At 38.6% G+C, this 25752-nt stretch overlaps 1 protein-coding gene across 2 annotated transcripts in view; it reads left to right on the forward strand.

The window, feature by feature from the left end:
• Positions 1-25752, forward strand: part of Abcd2 (ATP binding cassette subfamily D member 2) — a 63591-nt gene that overhangs the window by 25235 nt on the left and 12604 nt on the right. For both annotated transcript variants that reach the window (XM_042677753.1, XM_042677754.1), the window contains one exon: positions 18244-18389. In XM_042677753.1, the coding sequence (XP_042533687.1) occupies positions 18244-18389 (146 nt within the window). The remainder of the gene's footprint in view (positions 1-18243; positions 18390-25752) is intronic.

The raw sequence follows: 25752 nt of genomic DNA on the forward strand, positions 1-25752 counted from the left end.
TGTGGCTCAAGTGATAGAACGCTAGCCTTGAGCTGAAGAGCTGAGGGACAGCGTCCAGGCCCAGAGTTCAGGCCTCATGACCGGACCACAAAAGAAAATAAAAATATCTATTCTCAATGTAAATCAAATTACATAATAAATTTAATATCTTAGTCCTTATAGATGGTTTATAGTTTGAAAGAAACAGTTCTTGAATAGACCTTCTGAACTGAATGACTTAAGACATTTTCAAGCAATGAATAAATTTGTAAAAGTGCACAAATTCATGTTTGCCCAAAGGGAGGCCTGTTATTTTGCAACAAACATAAGCCATTTAGTTGCCCAAGCAAAAAGGTCAAATGTAACCTAATTAAGAAGCAAAATAAGAGTAAGATGGCTGTTATTTTAAGGCTAAACTGTTTAAAATAATTACTGTTTATAGTCATTTTTACTTCTTAAAATCATGAAACTTTGCAATTTATGTTTACATTTTCAAATAAGATCTCCTTTAAAAAAACATCCTAAATTTATCTAAATGCGCGTGTAAACTGAGAGTGTCTAAATGTGGTTTCTTTCTTATACTTTATTTTTTTTTTTTGTCGGTCGTGGAGCTTGAACTCTGGGCCTGGGTGCTCTCCCTGTGCTCTTCAGCTCAAGTGTAGAGCTCTACCACTTGAGCCACAGCGCCACTTTTTCGGCTTTTTTCTGTGTATGTGGTGCTGAGGAATTGAACCCAGGGCCTCATGCATGCAAGGCAAGCGCTCTACCACTGAGCCACCTTCCCAGTCCCCTTTCCTATACTTTAAAAGCTGGTATTTTTTCAAGTAAAATTCAAGGTAATTTTATATGATTCTATTATTTAAAAGAAAGTTGGAATACAATTTATTTTGAAATATTTGTCAGGAAATAATCTTAAACTTTTGTTCTTAGGCTATTTTCATTAGTGAATTTTATAATTGAGTTTTACATTACTTTATAGCATTGGAACCTAGATAAATTTCTTCTTTGGCAAGGATAAAAAGAAAGCACAATACACAAGTGAAGCAAATGCAAACTTCACAAGTCAGAAAACAAATCTCACAGTTCACCCTTTATTTAAGTTTTACAAAATACTCCCTGGTAGGTAATGGATGGCACTGATAAAATGTAAAAGTACATGAGCAGCTGGATGCTGGTGGCCCACACTTGTAATCCTAGCTACTCAGGTGACTGAGATCTGAAGATTGAGGTTCAAAGCCGTCCCAAGCAGGAAAATCTGTGAGACTCCGACCTCCAGTTAACCACCAGAAAATCAGAAGTGGTACTTTGGCTCAAGTGGTAGAGTGCTAGCCTTGAGCTGAAGAGCTGAGGGACAACGCCCAGGCCCAGAGTTCAAGCCCCACAACTGACCAAAAAAAAGTACATGAGTAGTTACTTTCATGGAGAAAATAGAGTAGCTTTTATGAGAGTTGACTTCTAATAATTTCTTTTAGCTTGCAGTATACAAAAGGAAAACGTTCTTGTTAGACATATGAATCCACTAAACCTTGAACAATTCTTAGTACGTGATAGATATTCAATAAATATTTGCTGAGGGAAAAAAACATATTTAAGCTACTTACTTTTTAACCAGCTCTGTGCACACACACACACACACACACACACACACTCACTCACACACACATACACGTGTCTCCTCCCCCCGACCCCTCACTGATATTGGCGGTTTATATGCTGGGTCACCTCAATTTCTGAGAAATTGTGCAAGCATGTTAATGTTTTCCCTGTTGTAGTCTCCTGATACTTTAGCAATGTTAATAATGAGAACCAGAGAAAACAAAACTTGAGGTGTGCTATATGAATTTGGTTTTGAGACAGTCTTCCCTCACCCCATCTTAATTGATGGTGGGATATGATAATTACTGGAATATTCATACGTTGTAGGAAAAGAAAAACCCATCTCACCTAAAATGTAGATTAGCACTCTATATCACTGGGATGAAAGATGGTAAAATACTAATTTTGTTCAGATAGTATCTTTGAAAACTTTTTTTACAATTGTAATCTGCATTTCCTAAGCAAATAGATTAACCTCCTTACACAGTAGAATAGGGTTCATTGCTGTAGTAGCTGCTCTGACTGTCAATTAAAGACTTGCACTTGATGGCTGGGAAGGTGGCTCAGTGGTAGAGTGCTTGCCTTGCATGCATGAGGCCCTGGGTTCGATTCCTCAGCACCACATAAGCAGAAAAAGCCAGAAGTGGTGCTGTGGCTCAAGTGGTAGAGTGCTAGCCTTGAGCTGAAGAGCTGAGGGACAGCGCCCAGGCCCAGAGTTTAGGCCCCACGACCGGACCCCCCCCCCCCCCAAAAAAAAGAAATACATCTGGAGGGCTGGGAAGGTGGCTCAGTGGTAGAGTACTTGCCTTGCATGCCTGAGGCCCTGGGTTCGATTCCTCAGCACCACATAAGCAGAAAAAGCCAGAAGTGGCGCTGTGGCTCAAGTGGTAGAGCGCTAAAGAGCTGAAGAGCTAAAGAGCTGAGGAACAGCGCTCAGGCCCAGAGTTCAGGCCCCCACAAGTGACGATGATGACAACAACAACAAAAAGACTTGCACTTGAAAGCAGATACTGTTTTGTCAATTCTTGGTGTAGTTTCTCTGTCTTCCAAAGTCCTTAGATGGAACTTTGAGCCCCTGGCCTTGCTTCCACTGCCCCAAGAATTGGTGGCTCTTCCCTTGCTTACTTAGCCCCCAGTGCACATCGGTCATCAGCTACCAAAGCCTCCCAAGTCAGACTAATTTGCATTTATTTACTTCACCTGTTCACAAAACAGAAGGTGCTAACCATCACCAAAATGAGAACAGGAACTACCTGATGGGGGAGGAGAAGGAAAAACAGGAAGCAGTTGGTATTTACTGAGAGGAGGTAGCGAAAGTCCTGCTTTTCCCTATAGTACGGGGGAGCTCTTCCATTCATCACAGGGCATCCCCCATCATGTAATTCTTCTCAGTTCTCCTGTGCTCATTACTCTTCCTTGAAATACCTCAGGAGAGAATTTGTTTCGTTATTTTTTTTAATTACCTTTAAGTACTTGTACCAAGGGGTTTCCATTCAACATGTTAATTTATGAGTACAATGAATATTGGTCTATGCTATTCCTTCCGTCATGCTTCTCCATCTCTGAATTCCACCCACCAGCTCAAGTTACCTGGTTCCATTTTCACACATGGATGTTGAATATGATGACTGTGTTCTCCCACCCTTCTTCTCTTCATTTGTCTGCCTCCCTTCCCCTTGACCTTTTCTTCTGACACCTCAACTTCTAGCATCCTGGTATTTCGTTTGCTTATTTATTTATTTAGTCAGTTGTGGAGCTTGAACTCAGGGTCTGGATGCTGTCCCTGAGCTTTTCTGCTCAAGGTTAGCACTCTACAACTTTGAGTCACAGTTCTGCTTCTGATTTCCTGGTGGTTAATTGATGATAAGTGTCTCAGGGACTCTCCTACTGGGACTGGCTTCGAACCATGATCCTCAGATCTTGGCCTCCTGAATACTAGGATTACAGACATGAGCCACCAGTGCCTGGCTCATTTATTTTCTTTATATTGTAGGTTAATTGTTCAAATGAATTACATCACTGGAATTCTCCATTGCATATACCATACTTTAGTTAATACATTAATGTATGTATGCATAAGACCCTTATATGTTTACATCTCTATTTATAAATGACATCTAACTTCCCAAATGAGAGATAAAACATGTACACTTTGTTTCTCTGGGCCTGACTTACTTCACTTAACATAATTATTTCCAAGTCCATCCATTTCTCTCAAATGATGTAGTATCATTCTAAATGATGATGAGTAAAATTCCATTGTGTACATATGTCACATTTTCTTGTTCCACTCATCCATTCAAGAGAGAAATTTTAATATCTTCTTACTACTGAAAACTAGCTGCCCAGATACTAAGTCCAACAAGATCTGAAATGGTTCAGATGTCTTAGAACTGTGGATGAAGGTATGAGACATAAATTTCCATCCATTTACGACACACATGGAGTCTGAGAGGTAGAAGGTTCGGAATGTGAATAGGGTTGGTATTCTAATGATTGAATTAAATTAATTACATTTGTCACCTTTAATTTGTTTGTTGCTGGCAACAAAGGGCTTCATGTGTACTGAGTCCTCGTTCTGCTTGTCCAGTACATCCCTAGCACGAATACCACATTGCTTAAAGGGACGAGAAAGGAAAAGACAGAAAGGAAGACATAGCTAGGAGACTGTGCTTTATATGTCAGGGAGGTTATATGTCCATTTTAACTGACTAATTGTACTTTAGCTCTGCTAGAAGATTCCATGGAAGTTAGATGATGACTTGGTCTCTGTCATTGTACTGTTTACATCTCCTCTGGTCTCCCCTGTGGTCATGAACTACATGCAGTGAAAGCTAGAAAGGAAGCCATGTGCCAGTGGCTTGCACCTATAATCGTAGCTATTCAGGACTCTGAGATCTGAGGATCACTGAAGCTGGCCTGCGAAGAAAAATCAGAGAGACTCTTATCTACAGTTAATCAGAACAAAACTACAAGTGGAGGTGTGACTTTAATGGCAGAGAACCAGCCTTGACCAGAAAAAGCCAAATGAGAGTGTGAGGCCCTGAGTTCAAGTTCACACACACACACCACACACACAGCCAGAAAGGCTCAAGGAAGGCAATAAATTCTACCAATATTGAAAATGAGGAAATACAAAATAGAACAGTTTTGTTATTTGGCCTGATTAAAAGTTGATTAGGATTTTTAGAGTTGTCATGAATTGCCTCAAGTTTTTTTTTCCAAGACTCAGGAATATCACAGCTAAGCACAAGTTTTTGTTTTTGTTGTTTGAACACTTCTACACAAGGCAGTCTCACCCCCTCAGAAACACTACACTAAAAAGTGTTTCTCCTCAGACTCATTTTTACAAATGTATCAGTACATACCAGAATAGTAACATCCAGTCTTCAAGTGTGCTCTCTCTTCCCTCTCTTAATCTCCTAACTTAGACATAAGTACTGTTTAATAAATAAACATGAATCACACTTCAAAATTTAAGGAAACACAAAAAAATTAAAGTTTGATTCTAAATAAGAATAATAACACTGCTAGCGTGTATAGCAAATTAAATATAGGTAACTTGGTTTCTATATTCTTATGTATGAATAGTATGTGTTTACAGTCTTCATAAGTCATGTTAAATAGTATTTTAAATGATTACATTTATAACAATTATATACCAGTTCAGAATTGGAGTTAAGGTTCATTTACCAAATCTTTAGATATAGACTTTCTGTATTCACTGCATCTCATTTTAAGATGAATAATATTATCATAATAATACATCATCCTGTGAGGAAAAATAAACCACTGTTTGACTTTAAAGATTTTCTCAGATGGTCATATTCAAATCCTTAGCACTGATTTGACTTTCTGAAAAATAACAAATACCAGTCTTTATAGTTTGTATGTATCTCAAAAGTTTCTATGTTTTTCAGCTGGGGACTTTTTGGGGGGGGGGGGTGGGAACAAGAGATTCAATCATGAATTCTCAACTTTTAGAAGTACCCATATTTAATGATGGTTATCTTTAATGCATTTCCATTTCTGTCCTCTAATGCTATGGCCTATATAATTTTTAAGTTAAGTAAATGAAAATTAATATCATCCGACCACTTTAAGTTCATTTAATTTAAACACTAAGATGCAAACATCCTTGACATTCATGTTCATTTGTCAAAACAATTACTGTGTAGCAATCACTATTCTACATATATTATGTAAGTTTTGACTCTCTGTGATGTGTAAGGTCAGTAGGTCGATTTTATAGATGAGAAGTCACCTAATCAGTAGGAGCTAGCATCTGAATTCAAGTATGTCTAAGGCCAAAGCTACATTGTCTTAGTTATTGCTGGAGTTCTCTGAAAAGTTAACGCTCCTCCTCCCTGGTTTTGTAACTGAGTACCACAAGCTGAGGTGGTTTGGTAGGCTGAATCGCTAAGAATCTCGGGCTACTGTTTGGAGGTAGAGGTCCTCAGTATCCAGGGGAGCATGGAGGAGGAGCCATCTAAGCTAGTTTTAATATAAAATTTAGCATAGACATTAGGTTGCTGCTTTTCTGTTAGTATGCAAGTGAAAGTTCCTTAACTCTTTTAAGTTAAACTATGTTCAATTATATTTTTCAAACAAGACTCTGTCCTCTTCTGCCATAGAAAATTTTAAGTAATTTCTCAAAAATAGCCCTCAATTTTCTATGTTTCTTTTCTTTTTCTCTGATGCTGATACTAGGGCTTGAACTCAAGGCCTCATCCTCTCATATGGCTTTTTTACTTGCTCAAGCCTGGCATTTTACCATTTGAGCTGTAAGTGGTAATTTAGTTGTTACTTCATCTTGTGGATTTGGCTGCCTGACCTAGCTTGGAACAGAGATCTTCCTATCTCAGGCTTCTGAGTAGCAAGGATTATATGTGTAAGCCAATGGCACCTAGCAAGGTCTCTGGCTTTTGAACCTCTGGATTCTTAATGGATCTCTGAATGCCAAAACACACAGAGTCTCTTGAGGAAAATAGTGTGTTTATTTAAGTAAGAGTAAGGCTAGGCAAGCCATTGCCTGGTGAATGTGAACCTGAGCTGCTAATATAAAGGAAGAATGCGATATACCTTCATCCTGACCTTCTTGGGAGCATTACAACCAATAGGTCACACTGACATGGGTTTTGCTGCTCAAAGTTGACACCCTGAGCTGGGAGAGTAGGCATTGCATTGGAACACTTTTCCCATGTTGAGTCACTGTTGAGCAAATCATCATTTTATTTTTTTAATTTTTCATTATCCTTTAGTAGCTATACAAAGGGGTTTCCATTCAACATGTCAGTTTGTGATATCATGCATCTTGATCAGTGTCATTCCTTTCATCCTTCCCTTCCATCTCTCCCAACTCCACCCATCCCTCAGGTTACCTAGTTCCATTTTCACATGTGTACATTGAATTGTATGACAGTATTTACGCACCCTTCCTCTCTCTGTTTGTCTGTCTCCTTTCTCCTTGACCTCTCCACTTCCTGACAACATGTTTCAGATTCCTGGTATTTGTTTTGTGAAACTAAGTTCATTTGTCAGAGGAGGACCAAAGACCACACACACATATATGCATTTTTATATATATATATATATATATATATATATATGTGAATATAGGCAGGGTCAGGTGATATGAATATGCCCACAAACATGTTAACTAAAGAATGGTGTATTTGGGGGAGGATTCCAATGGTGTAATGCCCTTGATCAAATATTTATATACTATAAGCTGGAGAAGACATCTATATGTTGTGCAGCCCTAGTAGTATCCTCGTAAGTCTGTTTTAACTGTGCAGTAAATGGCTGATGAGTGACTGAATAAGTGGATGATAGAATATCCTCACAAATTTGCGTCTCCTGACAGTCTGTCAATTATAATTATGAACTATCTATTTCTATTGTTGCTTGCTAGACATGTTGCATAATCCTCTGTATGGTAGGATGAATATGTCACTTAACTTGTTCCTTTACATTTTTATTTTTTGTGACAGTGCTGGGGGCCTGGGCCTGGCCCCTTAGCTTTGTGACTGAAGGCTGGCATTTTACCATTTGAGCTACAGCTCCACTTCTGGCTTTTTTGCTGGTTAATTAGAGCTAAGAGTCTCAGGGGCTTTCCTGCCCAGGATGGCTTTAAACTGTGATCCTCAGATCTTAGACTTCCGGGTAGCTAGGATTACAGGCGTGAGCCACTGGTGCCCAGCTTAATATGTTTGAAAGAAGTTATTTAAGCCATGAAGACCACTAGCAGTATGGCTGTAGCTAGTTGACTTCTAGTGCTTGCTTTCTAGCTGTTAGATTCAGAGGTAAACTTTGTATTGATTCCTCTGGACAGTTGGTTGACTGAACTATAAATTGTATACTTTTGGTACCTTGTATGTAGTAACTAGGATAGTTCAGCCTTTAATAAATCTATTTTGGTATTAGAGAATCTATAAATGTAGGCATGATTTTCTAGTTGCTTGGAGAACTGTTTTCATATTTAACTCTTCTTTGAGCTAATTTATAAAAAAGAAAAGATCATTTCTTATCTTTTTTTTTTTTTTTTTTTTTTTCCGGTCAATTGTGGGGCTTGAACTCTGGGCTTGGACGCTCTTCAGCTCAAGACTAGTGCTTTATCACTTGAACCCCAGCACCACTTCTGGTTTTCTAGTGGTTTATTAGATGTAAGAGTCTCACAGAGTTTCCTGCCCAGGCTGGCTTTGAACCTCGATCCTCAGATCTCAGCCTCCAGAGTAGTTAGGATTACAGGCATGAGCCACCGGCGCCTGGCTTAAGATTGTTTCTTTGTGTAACAATTTCGTTCATTTTATGAGTCTCAATTATTAGGTTAAAAAATGGAATTGTGAATTTGAGTTCAAAAATAGGAAAATTTATATAGCAATCTAGGGTCATCCAGTCAGTCTTTAAAGTTGACTCTCAGCAAAGTTTGCATTCCTAATGTCTTGGATATACACTGACTCTTCTAATAATAAAACTTAATTATTTGGAAATAAAACATGGTCCCTGCTCTTCAAAGGCTGGGCTCATCCCTGCTTGGGAAACTAAATATTCCTCTTACTAAAGACATAATTGCCATAATATTAAGTATCTCTTTTTAGTTGAGTGTTTCTTCTTTTTGCTAAATATTTAACAATAGTAGGAATGACATTGTTAAGTATTTATGACTCAAATCTTGTTCTTGCTATGCATGATTGGTCTAAATTTGTGCCTTTAATGAATTATTAATAGACAGATTTTATAGCTTTTACAATGCTAGCTTCTTATTACTATAGCAACACAGCAATGTTCAGTGGTTACATTATTCTTAAATTTAACATGTTCTTGCCTCAGAGCTAAAATTGCATGAACATCTTATCAGTATTGTTCCCAATTAAATTTTTTCCCAATTAAATTTTATATTATAAAAAGACTCACTTTTTTCTGTACATAGATCTTTCCAGTCCCATTTTTACCTATATCATCTGTTTAATTTGCCCTCAATTTAAGGAAGAATTTATCACTGTAGCTGATCATTCCAGAGGCTGTGATCACAAAGACAAAGTTAACATTTTTCGATTGTCTTCTGACTTGTCTTGAATATAATTAACAGATATAAGCTTTAACATCCAAGATATAGAAACAAGAGATCCCTTCTATTTTAAATTTATTTTTGTTTGTTTGTTTATTTATTTATTTATTTGCCAGTCCTAGGCATGAACTCATGGCCTGAGCACTGTTCCTGAGCTTCTTTTACTCAAGGTTAGCACTCTACCACTTGAGCCACAGCACCACTTCTGGCATTTTCTGTGTATGTGGCACTAAGGTATTGAACCCAGGGCTTCATACATGCTAGGCAAGCACTCTACCACTAGATTTATTTTTTATTTTAAATATTTAGTTGATGGTTCTATATTCTTTTTGTTTGTTTTTTTGGGTCCGGTCATGGGGCCTGAACTCTGGGCCTGGGCGCTGTCCCTCAGCTCTTCAGCTCAAGGCTAGCACTCTACCACTTGAGCCACAGCGCCACTTCCGGCTTTTTCCTTTTTGCTTATGTGGTGCTGAGGAATCGAACCCAGGGCCTCAGGCTTGCAAGACAAGCGTTCTACCACTGAGCCACCCCAGCCCCGGTTCTATATTCTTTTATGTATATTTTGTGCCTATCGTTGTGAGGGTGGTGGAGAGGGTACAAAACTCAAGGGGAAAGAGTGGAAAGGTGCAGCATAGAGCTCACTGGACACTGATGAAGGTGAACTATACAACTTGTGGGTGGAGATGGGAGGGAAAGACTGAATGAGGGAAGGGAAGACACTGTTCAGAAGGAAATGTACCCATTACCTGACTCATGTCATTGTAATCCCTCTGTACATCACCTTTATAATAACAACAAGGTGAATTAAAAAAATAAATTGCTTAGGAAAAAAGAACTGTCTGGTACCAAATGATAACAGAAAAGTGAGTATGTAATGCAAAATATAAAAACACGCTGAGACATTTTTTTGGTCGGTCATGGGGCTTGAACTCTGGGCCTGGGCATTGTCCCTCAGTTCTTCAGCTCAAGGCTAGTGCTCTAGCACTTGAGCCACAGCACCACTTCTGGCCTTTTCTGTTTATGTGGTGCTGAGGAATCGAACCCAGGGCCTCATGCATGCAAGGCAAGCACTCTACCACTGAGCCATCTTCCCAGCCCCACACTGAGACATTTTTAATGCTATAAAATTATATACTTGTAGGAGATGAATTTATCTCAAATATTTCATGAATGCACATGAAGGAATTTCAGATTCCAAAAATAAACCATAGTCATCAGTCAATAATTATTATTTAATTTATACAGTGATATACAGTGATACTAATGGGATTATTTAAATACCTTTTGCAAAGCATGTAGAGGTAGTTCTGCATTTTGCTTAAAGATAATTAAAACTAATTAGTGTTCATATTTTGGTTGTTCCTGATTATGAGTAAACTAGTTGCCTTGTTGCTAAAACTAGAGAGATTACAGAGTCCTCTTGTTCACTGGCCAGAGGAAAAAAGCAAGTAGCATTCTGACATGGTAAGCGATCCACCTGAAATATTTAGAGATAATCTGAATAGGTGTATAGAGCTAGAAAGGAAAGTTTAGTAAAGGGTATTTAACTACTTATCCATTATGTATAACTTTGGTAACACTAGAGGAACTTGAGTGCTTGAAATGTTAAGTTCAGGTCTTTAAACTGCAAAGAGCCATATGCCAATGCAGTATAAACGTGGAATATAGGGGCTTTCACTTCCTGTAATTTCAAAATGATTCAGTGTCTTCCTGCATCTTCCTGACAGTCTTTCCAGAGAACTCAGTGTAACTAGTTTCATTATACTATTTTCAATCATTTATTAATAAATCCTAAGTATCTTTAGTTGCTATGTATCTCATTAAATAAACAGTGTGTTATTTTTGAACACTTTTCAGTTCATAAAACAGTAATTCAGAGTAAATGGAACTTTTAATAAAACAGCATTTGATGAGTCCTTAATAGATAATATCATCATATTTTTATATGGTGTCATCATTCACATTCAAATCAATTTTCATTTGTTTTTATGTCGTTCGTGGGGCTTGAACTCTGGGCCTGGGCATTGTCCCTCAGCTCTTCAACTCAAGGCGAGCGCTCTACCACTTGAGCTACAGCGCCACTTTCAAATCAATTTTCAAGTGGGCACTTTCCATATTCTGTTGTGTCATCTTGTTTAACAATATATCAAGTAACCATGCTCGTGGGTACTTTTTTTATAGTTTTCTTTTTAACCTAAAATGATTGTGATTTGGCATTTTCTTGAAATCTTATCCTGACAGAATAAAAAGCAGTAACTCAAAATTGTTTTCTTTTTTTGTTGTTTTGATTTTCTTCAAGAATATTTGAGACATTACTATGAGGGTTTTTTTTGAACAATAGAAAATCAATCATTGCTCAAATATAATTTAATTATTTGTTTAGTAAGACATGTAGAAAGAGGGACTGGGACGGTTGCTCAGTGGTAGAGCGCTTGCTTTGCATGCATGAGGCCCTGGGTTCGATTCCTCAGCACCATATAAGCAAAAAAGAAAAAAAGCCAGACGTGGTGCTGTGGCTCAAGTGGTAGAGTTTTAGCCTTGAGCTGAAGAGCTGAGGGACAGCGCCCAGGCCCAGAGTTCAGGCCCTACGACCGGACTCCAAAAAAAAAAAAAAAAAAACATGTAGAAAGAAATACAAGACTTGGTAGAAAATTGTATATATAATTTATATGTATGTTTTGTATATGTGTATATATGCGTTGATGGTTGCACAAACCTGATGTTATAAAGGTGGTGTGAGATACTTTATTGTAGTTAAAACAATTCTTGATCAGAAAATTTCTGAAATTTTTGTTCTTTTTCATATGTGCTTATTTTTGTTTTAATTGTGATTTTCCCTCTCTTCCCATCCTCTCTTGCAAAAAGAAAAACAGCAGGTTTCTGCTAATGTACTATGCGAACAGCTAATATTTTTTGATGTTTTTGAGCTGTGTAAGTTAATATTTAGATACTTTATAATTTGTTTTTATTATATAATTGATAAAATGGTGATACATATTAACATTAATTCAGCATATATTGATACTGTCTGGGAATGTGTGTTACTGTCCTGTGAGAGAAACAGATTTATCCATGCTCACTTGCTTATCCATAGCTTAGTGTGAGAGCTTAAACACCTAAACAAAAAATGAAATGCGAAATAATAATAATTTGCTTAGTCAAGAAATTTTATTAGAAAAAAATTCTATTTGTTTATGAAAGAAAACAGGATGATTTCAAAAGACCTAAAGAAATTAGAAATAGTACTAAATTCATCCTTTGGCACAGGTCCAGTGTTTTGCTCCTCCGGATTCCTACAACAGAGAAAGCCTTGGTAACCCCAAGCATGCTGATGGCTTGAGGTCCCAGAGGCTGCTCCATGAGCTAAACTGTACTCTAGTTGCCGAAGGAAATGCTTCTCAGTGCACTTGTGTGTGTACTTGAAGTGATTACATGAGCATTTAACAGAATAGCATCTTCAGATTTCACAGAGCTAGGTATTTATTGTTAATCATATTGAGCATAATAAATAATTTACAATGAAATATAAGCCATCCCAGTTTCCTCACTAAATAGAAATTATTTTGCATCTGCTCACTCTTTGCAAGATTTTTTTTTTTTTTCAAATCCAGGTCTTGGTACATGCAAAATAGGTACTCTGCTAATTGAGCCATTCCTCCAGACCTTGTTAAAATTTGGTAATTTTAAAATAGAATGTCACTTTTTGCCTGGCCCAACCTAGACCACACCACAATCCTTTTATTTATGCTTCCTGCCATATCTAGGATGACAGGTGTGAACCACAGCATCCGGACTTTTCTGTTGATAGCATGTCTCATGAACTCTTTTGCCCAGGCTGGCCTGGGACTGTAATCCTCCGGATCTGTGCCTGGTATAGCTAGGAATACAGAAATGAGACACCCATGTCTCTTTGGAAGCTTTGCTCTTTTCTGTTTTCACTTAAGCTTAGCAGAAATGAGGTTTTTGTTTCAGTGATGGCTACTATTAAGTGTTTTGCTTGTGCCTGTATTGTATTAAATGATTGTATCCGATTACTGCATTTAGCTCAGTAAAACTCACTGCTTCATCTTGCTCTCATAAAAAATGGAAATAAAAATCAGTTTACAAGTGAGTTATTTCTAGCTCAGAATTGGGGTCACTATACTAAACAGTGAGATTAGGACTCTACTCAGAACCGCAGTGCCAGAAGCCATCATCACAGCCGCTATTCTCAGCTGTCTTCCTTAAAACGTGTAGAGAAAATGTGGTTTCACCAAATAGGAGCCATTAGTCAACTTTTACAGTGGAATCGTTAGAGCACTTGTAAAAGGAAGGCTCTCTTATTTGATCCACCCCTAGCATACACTGAAAATTGAATAACTGAAATACCCACCTATGAATGAATGATGAGTCACGTGTCATGTGCCTGCAGGACAGGCAGCAGAACACTGCTCACTCATAAAAGGAATGTGACAGTGTCACAAGCCCCGACATGGATGGATCTGAAAACAATACGCTGATAGGAAGAAGGTATCTAGTACGATTCTGTATATTTCAAATATTCTCAGTAAAGCTGGGTGCTGGTGGCTTATGCCTATAATCCTAGCTACTCAGGAGGCTGAGATCTAAGGATCATGATTCAAAGCTAGCCAGGGCAGAAAAATCCATGAGACTCTTATCTTACTCAGAAAAAGCTGAAGGTAGCACTGAGTTCCAAATAGTAGAGTACTAGCCTGAGCAAAAGAAGTTCAGCGACAGTGCCCAGGCTCTGAGCTCAAGCCCCAGGACTGGTAAAAACAAACAAATAAACAAACAAAAAACTCAATAATGCATGGAGACCGAAAAGAAACACTGATGGTTTCCTAGGGATGAGATGACAGGGAGAAACAGGCAGTTTCTGACCCATGTCTACACATGGGTGCAAGATTATTTGACAGAGTGTTCTGGAATTAGTGATAATGGTCACATGAGCTCAAACTGAACTATGTACTTTACAAAGGTGAATTTTATAGTGCATGAGTTGGATGTCAATTCAAACAATTAATACAATTGGAAATTCATTGTATTTGTAAAGATCTATTTTTTAAAGTCATATAAATATATACATGTGTCATTAAATATAAACATTGTGAATAGCAGATAGTAGCTAAATATATTGAAAATAATTTTGAGCCTATTGTAGGAAAATCATCAGCTATTTGATCCACAGGGCACATTTTGTACTTGAAAATCTATGTCTCTCTCTCCCTCTCTCTCTCCAAACACAGACACAGACATACACAACTCATTTGGGGTTTTTTTGTGTTTGTTTTTTGTACCAGTCCTGGGGTTTGAACTCAAACTTGGCCCCTGGTCCTGAGCTTTTGTGTTCAAGGCTAACACTCTACCAGTGGAGCCACAGCTCCATTTCTGTATTTTTTGGTTGCTAATTGGAGATAAGAGACTCACACACCTTCCTGCCCAGGCTGGCTTCAAACCATGATCCTTGGGATCTCAGTCTCCAGAGCATATATGATTACAGGCATGAGCCACCAGCACCCAACCATTTGCTATCTTTAAAACAAGGTACAGTAATCAGAAATCACTTCTGCCCATTTTAGAGTATGTTTTCTAATATCATCAGTATTCTATGAGATAAAAATAGCACAATGAAAAATTAATGTTTAAAGTCCAGACTATATTCAAAATTTAATTTACTGCATTGATACCTTTACAACAGGCAGGACACTTGATATTTTTAAATCAGGCCCTCAGTTTCAGTTTATCTGATAGTTTCCTCATGCTATGATTTAACTATGCTTTTTATTTTTGTAAGAATACCACCCAGGCTCATTTCCAAAGATGCCTGGAACAAATGACCCAAAATTTGGTGGTTTGAACTAACAAAAATTTATTTTCTCATACTTTGGAGGCCACAAGGCAACATCTTGGCAATATCCCCTCCCTGAGGACACTAGGGAACAATTCTTCCTGCCCTACCTACTTTTAGTAGTGTCTGGTGGATTTGGCTTACAGCAACATCATTCCAATCTTTACTTCCTTCTTCTCATGCCTTCTTCTATTCCTAATGTTCCTCTTTTTTTTTTTTTTGGGTCCGGTCCTGGGGCCTGGACTCTGAGCCTGGGCGCTGCCCCTCAGCTCTTCAGCTCAAGGCTAGCATTCTACCACCTGAGCCACAGTGCCACTTCAGGCTTTTTTTCTTTTTGCTTATGTGGTGCTGAGGAATCAAGGCAAGCGCTCTACCACTGAACCACCTTCCCAGCCCCATGTTCCTCTTTTTATAAACACATTTATTGGATTTGGGATTCATCAAATGATCCTGTCATAAGGTCCTCACCTTATATCTGCAAAGATTGTTTGTAAGAAGGTCACATCCAAGATATGAGGGTTAGGACTATACCTTTTTTCTCCATGGAATAACCAATATTGTATTGTCTGCACAATCTCCTGTTCTCAGAAGTCATCCAGGTGCTTTACTTACGGGTGGATGTAGAGAAAGCATCAATTGCTACTAGTACTCTCAATCAAATATTATTCTTTTCCTTTCAATTACATGTATGTATCTTCTTTTCTCCTCTGTGAGAATCCTAGTTCATAACCCCACCGAAGTATTATTTACCTGACTGATCCTATAATATACGTAAAATAGTGTCAGAACTGATACATCAAAATCATCAAAAATAAACTTGCTAGCTGGGTGCCAGTGGCTCACACCTGTAATCCCAGCTACTCCTGATGCTGAGATCTAAGGATTGCAGCTCAAAGCCAGCCCAGGCAGGAAAGCCCCTGAGACTCTTATCTCCAATTAACTATCTAAAACCTGGAAGTGGAGCTGTGACTCAACTGGTAGAGTGCTAGCTTTGGGCACAAAAACTAAAGGACAGTGCCTAGACCCTGCATTCCAATCCCAGGACTAGCATAAAAATAATAAATAAACAAATTTGTCAGAGCAGGGTGCCGCAGCTCACACCTGTAATCCCAGCTACTTGAGAGATAGAGGTCAGGATGGTCACTGTTTGTTTGCGGCCAACATAGGCAAAAACATTAGTGAGCCCCTCATCTTAAGTAATAAGCATTTTGTGGTGCCTATCTGTAGTTCCAAATATGCAGAGGCGTAGGTGGTAGTGCTGTAGGTGAGACTAAGGGAAAAAATGTGAGACCTTATCTGAAGAATATAGCAAGAAGACCTGGTGTGTGTCTTTAGGGCCTAGCAAGCGTGGGACCCTGAGTTCAAAATCTAGAACCAGCAAAAAATAAAATAAAACTTGCTAAATTAGTTTCAGGATTTCCTTTTTTTTTTGTTGTTGTTTGTCTGAAGTTATAAAGCTAAATTGAAAAGTTAGCCTGGTGCTGGTGGCTCAACGCTTGTAATGTTAGTCTATGAGGCTCTTATCTCCAATGAACCACCAGGAAACCAGAAGTGGAGCTGTGGCTCAAAGTGACAAAGCACCAGCCTTGAACAAAAAAGTTCAATGACAGTGTCCAGACCCAGTTCAAGTCCCATGATTGACAAAACAAAAAAAAAGAAGAAAAAGAAAAAAAAAGTTACTTGTGTCCCTCTACTCCCCAGCCTGTGGTGATTATATTACTGTTGATCCATCATTCAGTAGATTTGTCTTGCTTTTATCTGTATTCAATTTTAGGATTTCTTTTCCATTTTTGTTGGTTTAATTTTATTTATCACATTTTTAACGTTTTACTATAATCCTTAAAAATAATATTAAAAATAATAAACATTTTAATTAATTCTTAGAGTTAAAACCAAAAAAAAGTATACAGAAACCAAGTACTGGTGGTTCATACCTGTATCCCTCAGGAGACTGGGATCTGAGGATCGAGGTTCAAAGCCAGCGGGGACAGATAAATCTGAGACTCTTATCTCCAACGATCCAGCAAAAACAAAACAAAACAAAAATCACCAAAAAAACCCCCCAGAAGTGAAGCTGTAACACAAGTGATAGAGCACCAGTCTTAAGTGGAAAAAGCTAAGGGAAAGATGCCACAGGCCCTGAGTTCAAGCCCCTTAGTACTGGCACCAAAACAAACAAAAATCCAGAAGTATATAAAAGAAGTGTTCAGAGAGGCCATCTGTCTTCTGTCCATTTTGTTTTGCTTCTTCTGCCTCCCTAGTTTTAACCAGCTTTAGGCTCACACTTCCAGTTTCCTTTTATAGGTAGAACCAGCTGTGTGTATGTTTTGCTTGCTTGCCTTTTCCCCTATCCATAGAAGCTAATATACTGTGTATCTGTGAATCTCAGCCATGGAGGATTTTTGTCTCCTAGGGGACAGTTGACAACCTCTGGAGAGAAACTTATTTTATTCACCACTGGAGGGCGTGTCTGGCATGTAGACAGCTGTACTGACCAGGAAGCCCATCCTCTGTCTGCTTCATGTTCTCCTTCCCACTTAACCAATACCACGTGAATACCAGTGGGTTCTGTTCACAATGCTGAGCCATGGCTGTCTCAATCTGTTCTCTGTGGGCATATTTCGTAATATTTTGCTATTACAAATAATGCTGTAATGGATAATCATATGTACTTTTTCTTTTTGGCATTTTGAGAAGTCTGTCTTCAGAGGAAATGGCCAGAAGTGAGTGAGAGGGCAAATCATGCATCTGTTTTCCAGATCGTCTCCAAGGAGCTTGTACCATTTTGCATCTACATCATGGCACGAGATCCACCCTTTCTCCCCACAGGCTGCTTGTGGAGAGTTCTCAAGCTGTTGAAATTTTGCAAGTCTAACTCAATTTCATTTTAGTTCAATTTTTCTAATGAAGAATGGCATTTTTTTTTCATGTTGTTTGCATTGCTGTGTCAAACCCCCAAATTATAAAATGCTTAAACTTCCATCATTTAAGATGGAGGACAGAAACAATATCATATACAGAAAAAAGTACTGAAACTGTCACAATTTCTTATAGATGCTTTACGGTGTCTAAGACTTAATACGGTTTTACATAAACATGCAAGGATATTAATCAGCTGTGCCTGAAAGCAACACACACACACAGATAGACAGCGGTATAAAGCTACTCATTTAGTTTCAGGGGCCAGGATGTCAACCTGTGTAAGTTACAAGTGACTGCACTGGGCTGCTGTGTGCTTGTTGTTTTACAGGCCATATATGTCCCTCGGAAGTCTCCGGGATCAAGTCATCTATCCCGACTCTGTGGATGACATGCATGGTAAAGGCTACACAGACCAGGACCTGGAGTGTATCCTGCAGAACGTCCACCTCTACCACATCGTACAGAGAGAAGGAGGTAGGGAGGCGTAGCTTGCCTCTTCAAATGCTTCTTAACGTCGTTTTAAAAATAGGCTTGATTGTATGTATTGCGTTTGTAGTTTCATTTGAATGTGTCTGGTTATTATAAGTAGCTAAGTGTAAAGATAACATTCTGTTGCTTCTCCATTTTATAATTTATTTATTATTGATTTATTTTTGTTCTGTGCCAGTGCTGGGGCTTGAAATCAGGGCTTAGGTACTGTCCCTTAGCTTTTATGGTCAAGGCTAGCACTCTACCACTTGAGCCAAACCTCCGCTTTTTGTTGCTAATTGGAGATAAGAGTTTTTACAGATTTTCCTGCCAGGACTGGTTTAAACTTCAATCCTCAGATCTCAAACTCCTGAGTTGCTAGGATTTCAGGTGTGAACCACAAGATCCAGCCTGCTTTTCCATTACTGATATCTCGTCTTCTGTTAATGTGATACTGAATGTCTCACACTGATCTTTTCCATGTCACTAGAGGTAGCATTTAGAAACTTAGAAACTTACTTTTTTTCTCTTTTCTTTTCTTTTCTTTCCCTTCCTTCCTTCCTTCCTTCCTCCCTCCCTCTCTTCTCTCTCTCTCTCTCCCCCCCCCCTCTTTCTTTCGCTTGAACTTTTGGCCTTGGCACTGACCCTGAGCTTCTTTTGTTCAGGGCTAGTGCTCTACCACTTGAGCCACAGGGCCACTTCTGGCTTTTTCTGTTTATGTGGTACTGAGGGATTGAACCCAGGGCTTCATGCATGCTACGTAAGCACTCTACTGCTAAGCCATATTCTCAGCTGAAACTTACTTTCTTTATATTCAAATGGACATATGTCCCTAAGGCCACTGCGACTCTTCATGTGTGTGTGTGTGTCTGTGTCTGTGTGTGTATGTATATGCTAACACTGGGTTTGATCTCAGAGCTTCTCACTGACTTGGCTTTTTCCTTTGAAGCCTGATGCTATACCTTCACTTTGGCCACTGCCATGCTAGATCCATGTGAAGTGTGGGACAGCAATGTTTCCCCCCAAAATAATGAAAAAAAAAACACAAAAAACAACAACAAAAAAAGAAATGTTTCCTAGCCAAGCTTACTCAGCTACACTAACTTAAGTAATTGGAGAAGTCATGGGACCTCTTTGTTTTCACTTGCACAGCCTTACCAATACAGTTTTACTCTGTCAGGCAACACGAAGGAGAATTAGATCATCTGTGGACACTTTGCATTGTGGGCTTTTTTCAGAATAAACATATTTGAAGGACTAGGAATAATATTTAATGCAATAATATTTGAGCTTAAAAATAATGACTACTTATAGATAATAAAAATACAAATGTAAAAAATAAGGCAATTCTTTTCTAATAGTTACATCTGAAAATAATTTGGTAGCTCATAGAATTTGATAGCCTAGAAAAAATCCTAATAAGCCAGAATTCCAGATTTAATTATGTGTGGATTTTATGCTCTGTTTCACAGCCCAGTTACATTAGTAAACAATGTCATGCAGAGATTGAGAATCCATGCTTTGACCTTTGACAATTCTAGAATCAGATTCTAGCTGGCCCTTCTCTTTTTTTGCGGGGGAGGAGTCCGGTTGTAGGGCCTGAACTCTGGGCCTGGGCGCTGTCCCTCAGCCCTTCAGCTCAAGGCTAGTGCTCTACTACTTGAGCCACAGCACCACTTCCGGCTTTTTTCTTTTTGTTTGTGTGGTGCTGAGGAATCAAACCCAGGGCCTCATGCATGCAAAGCAAGCACTTTACCACTGAGCCACCTTCCCAGCCCTGGCCCTTCTCTTATATCTTCAACTATAAAATTATAAGTGAAGATTAAATATTAAGCTGGGCACTGGTGGCTCATGCCTGTAATCCTAGCTACTCAGGAGGCTGAGATCTGAGGATCACGGTTGAAAGCCAGCCTGGGCAGGAAAGTCCGTGAGACTCTTATCTCCAATAAAACCACTAGAAAACCAGAAGTGGCGCTGTGGCTCAAGCAGTAGAGTGCTTGCCTTGAGCTGAAGAGCACAGGGACAGTGCCCAAGCTCAGAGTTCAAGCCCCACAACCGACCAAAAAAAAAAACAAAACTAAATATTAATAGGCTATGTGGGATAAGAATAATACACAAAGTAGTGAGTGGTGACATGATTAGTTATCATGTTAATACTAAGAGTAGTTTGTCTTTGTATGGTGGTATTTTATATGCTGCATAGAAATTTCACATATGGTATTCCATATGATTCATACTATAATCAAATGAAGCAGTTAAGAAATACTGTATTTTTGTAGTGCTTATAATTCCTACCATCTGAAGAAAGCAGATTATCTTTTGGTTTTATATGGTCAACTTCTTGTCAAATTATAAACTAATATGGAAGAATAAATTCTACTGCCTACCTTGGGCATATAATTTTCATTTAAGTTTGACATACACAATGATGCAGATAGAAATTTAGGGTAAATAAGAAATATTCTTTTTTTAAAAATCATGAACAAGTCCAACTATTTTTAAGAATGTTCTAAGTCTAGACTATAATATTACCATGCCTTGGGCATATAATAAGTTTTGTGCCATATGTTTTCCTATAAAAGATATAAATAAGAAGAATATTCCAATTTTAATAATGTAATTGTAAATATTATTGGTTATTACTAGGCAGAACATGGTATGTTCTGCAGTATCCGTCAGCCAATCTATCATTTTATTTGCTATTCTTAGTAGTCTAATAACGTTTGTTTTTACTGTCTCCACTTTACAGATTAAAGTCAAGTTAGGTATTTATCCAAAGTCGTACTTCCTAGATTTGGGGACATTAATAAGAACATTTATTTACACATGAAAGATTTCCATAGGAAATTCAATAGGAAATTTGCACATAAAAATTTCCAAGGAAATGAGTTTGTTTTACTCAAGCATGAAACATTTGAGCAAGGCAGCAAAACACAATGTGCAAGTATATTGCTTCCTGTGGAAGGCGCCTCCTACAGGGTAGAGACTAGAACTACATTCAGTTCCATCAAACACAGGACCAAACAGGAAGTAAAAGACAGGGCAACCTAAAGAAGCTGGTGCATCTTGGGTAGCAGCAAACAGATTTTCTTAGCTGGCTGAGCCTCACCAAATCAGATTCCTACTCAGGCAAGACTGTGACTTGGGGTGAATTATGTGATCATGCAATATTGCCTAGGAAGCCCTGTGGATTTATGGAACAGAGAACAGAGTTTATTAAAATATGTGAAAGTTAAAGCTGCTTTTGGCCAAAATATTTTATTCTCTGTGGGCCGAGGAAACACTATTTTAGGCCCCAGCTCTTTCTCCATTGTGTGGCAATGTGAATCTTTCTCAAAGCATCCCTTGTATTTCATAAATGCACTAAAAATTCAGTCTCTGGGAAGTATTTCAACAGTTTTCCCAGAAGCAAATGTAAAAAAGATGGCATTTGGAGATACTTTTCCTAATAGAAACTCACAAAGACACATGTTAAGTAGATGACCAAGGTCTGGAAGTTTACCCAAGGAAATGAAGTGGTTCCCTAGTAGAGTAGAATCTGAGGCTACCAATGGGACGCAAGGGAAAGGCACTTTAGTCCAGATACTTTTTGTATTGGTTGTTTCAAATATTTTTACTTTCATTACATTTATTCATCTCAATGTTAGAGGAGGTAACACTTCCACATCATTCAAAAACTAAAATGTCCACACAAATGGAGGGAGGAAGGGTGAACAAATACAGTTATGATATTCAACATACATTATGTACCGCTAGGAAGATGGCTTACTGGTAGAGTGCTTGCCTAGAATGCATGAAGCCCTGGGTTCGATTCCTCAGTACCACATACACACAAAAAAAGCCAGAAGTGGTGCTGTCGCTCAAGTGCTAGCCTTGAGCAAAAAGCAGCTCAGGAACAGTACTCAGGCCCAGAGTTCAAGGCCCAGGACTGACAGAAAAAACAAAATAAACAAGCATACATTATGTAAGTATTGAACTCCCTCTCTGGAGGGTGAGGATGGGGCTGGGAGCAATGGGGGAACCATGGACTGGGGACATGGATCCACATGGACTGAATTTATAACCTCACTTAAGGAATTGTAACCTCTTTGTACAACTATTGAACCGTAATTTTCTTTTTTAAAACCACTAAAATGTATTTAATATATATCCTTAAAACTACTTTCTGTTGCTGTTTCCTCCCATCTGGTTATTACCTCCCCATTGATAAGTATTATTTTTTTAACCTTTTTATATTTTAGACGAGATCTTTTTTTATATGTTAGATGGGATCTTAGCATGTAGCCCAGGCTGCCTCCAACTCCCAATCCTTTTGCTTACCTTCTCAAGTGCTGGGATTACAGGTGGGCATCACTATTCGAGGGTTCATTTTAGGCTTTGCTTCTATTTTTTAATATAGTGAATTTTAATGACAGGAGGACTTTTGGTTTGTGATATTAGGATTTGTACACAAGGCCTCATATTTGTTAGACTAGGCAGGTGCTCTACTACTCAAGCCATGTTTCTAACCCTTTTTTGCTTTACTTATATTTAAGATAAGGTTTTACTTTTTTTCTTGGGGCTAGCCCCGGAGTCTGATCTTCATACTTATTCCTGTGTGTACAGGTATAGGTGTATATCACAAGGGCTGCCTTATTGGTTGAGATGGGGGGAGGTATAACTTTTTTGGGAAATTTTTATGCATATTATTGCATACATTTTTATCAGATTTCTGAACATCCTGTTTTCTATTATCTATTATTTTAGATAGTTGTAAAAAGTTTTATGCCTATCTTATAATAATACTTAAAACATTAAGAAATGTAAAAATGCAATGTGTTAAAAGCATATATTATGCTCTCAAAGGATTTGAAATTTAGTATCGCAAAAGAAAAGCCTAGCCAGGTGCCAGTGGCTTATGCCTGTAATGTTGGCTACTCAGGAGGCTGAAGTCTGAAGATGCAGTTCAAAGTCAGCCCAGGCAGAAAAGCCCATAACTGTGATCTCCGATCGACTACAAAAAGCCAGAAGTAGAACTGTGGCTCAAGTTGTAGAGCACTAACCTTGAGCATAAGAGCTTAGAGACAGGCCCTGAATTCAAGCACAAGGATGGAAAAACAAACAATCAAAAAAAAAAAACAACCCACCATCCCCAAGAAGGTTATATTCTACTTCTGATTTACAAAATAAAATAACCAGTCCTATCATTTGGATTTTCAGAAATTTAGTGCACAGAAGACAGTGCCAGCTCTACTTCCTATTTTCTTTCCCTTTAACCAAGTTTATTTAGAAATTTCAATCACGATGAGACCTCCACTGAAGCAGAAAAATGAGGGCAAAGAGCATGGACATTTTCCAAGTGGAAGAATTAAACCCTGACACTTAAGATTTGGAAATGTTTCCTTAAGTATTTGTCAAGTTTTGGCAGTCATTTCCTTCTTTGAAAAACCAGGCTCAGCAAGAGTAGAATTGTGTGTTTTGTTTTGCTAACTATAAGAGGAAGTTAGTCTTCTATGTAATTTAGAAAATAAAAATCTCATAGTTCCATTCTCAGGGTTGTTTCTGTGAGTGGTAGGTGATTACATGACATTTACTTGCAGAAATGCAATCATAACATGTACAATAACATCAGTAACAACAATAATAATCGTAATATGTACCTAGTTTTTCAATATAAAAACTTCTGAATACTTTATTTTCTGGACACATTTTTTTATATTACAATATACAGATGTAAACCAGCTTTTAAAAACTAAAACTTTACCTGGAAACTGATGGTTCATGCCAGTAATCCGAGCTACTGAGTAGGCTGAGATCTGAGGATCATGGTTTGAAGCCAGCCTGGAAAGTGAGGTCTATGAGACTTTTTTTTCTTTTTGGCGTTGGGGGGGTGGGGGGGGCGGGGCGGCGGTCAGTCATGGGGCTTGAACTCTGGGTCTGTACGCTGTCCCTCAGCTCTTCAGCTCAAGGCTAGTGCTATACCACTTGAGCCACAGCGCCACTTCTGGTTTTCTGAGTGGCTTATTGGAGATAAGAGTCTCAGGACTTTCCTGCCTGGGCTGGCTTTGAACTGTGATCCTCAGATCTCAGCCTTCTGAGTAGCTAGGATTACAGGCGGGAGCCACTTGCACCCGGCTTTCCATGAGACTCTTATCTCCTACAAACTACTCAGAAAAAGCCAGAGGGGAACTGTGGCTCAGGTGGTAGAGTGCTATCCTTTTGAGCACAAAGAGGCTCAGAGACAGCACCCAAGCCCTGACTGAGTTCAAGCCCCAGGCCCAGCAAAAAAATAAGAATAACTAAAAATAAAAATAAATAGAAACTTTGCTTTTTGAATAAATATCAGACAGAAATCCAGAAATGGCCAGGCGTCAGTGGCTCACACCTGTAATCCTAGCTACTCAGGAGGCTGAGATCTAAGGATCGTGGTTCAAAGCCAGTCCTGGCAGGAAAGGCCACGAGACTCTTATCTCCAATTAACCACTCAGAAAACCGGAAATGGTGTTATGGCTCAAGTGGTAGAGCGCTAGCCTTGAGCTGAAGAGGTGAGGAACAGCGCCCAGGCCCAGAGTTCAAGCCGACAAAAAATAAAAAACCAGAAATGAAGATGTCTAGAGAGAATCTGTACAAATATAAACTGCATAGGTAAAATTTAAAACAGCATCAGAAAGAATTAGAGTAAAATCCTAGTCCTGATGGATAACTGTAAACTTTGATCTTACTCCATAAATTCTGGATTACTCACTTATAAAATCTAAGCAAAATATCTTCTCGTATAAGCTGTAGAGTATATAATAAGAAAACTCACATTAACTTCTAGGCATATGGGAACCACTAAAGTTAGGTCCTTTCTCCTCTCCACTGTTTACATTCATTGTAGTTAACTTTTGCAAATTTGTTGGTCTTTTCTCCCACCTCTGTCCAACACTACCCTGTGAAAATACTGAAAAGCAATTTTGTATGGGTGTCCCAATACTGGGGCCTGACGTTCAGGGCCTAGGCACTGTCCTTTAGGGTATTTTTGTTGGTAAGCTGGTGCTCTACCCTTGAGCCACAACTCCACTTGTAGCCTTTTGCTAGTTTATCTGGAGATAAGAGTCTCACCAGCTTTCTTGCCCAGGCTGGCTTAGAATCTTGATCCTCTTACCTGAGCCTTCTGAGTACTTAAGATTACAGGCATAATCAGTGCCCGATATCACATTCTATAAGGTATCCCTGTTTAGAATTCTTACAAGATGATTTGTCAAAATAAGGAGTTAATGCTATTCAATTATCAAATGTAAGACAGAATACAAATGCTGGGGCTTTTCCTTCAAACATAGGTTCAATTAAATGTCAGGTCTCCCTGTTTACAATTAGAACTTGCTAGGAATCCATTATCTAAGATAGG

The sequence above is a fragment of the Dipodomys spectabilis genome, unplaced genomic scaffold, assembly GCF_019054845.1.
Source record: "Dipodomys spectabilis isolate Male_0828 unplaced genomic scaffold, ASM1905484v1 ptg000039l, whole genome shotgun sequence".
NCBI lineage: Eukaryota > Metazoa > Chordata > Mammalia > Rodentia > Heteromyidae > Dipodomys > Dipodomys spectabilis.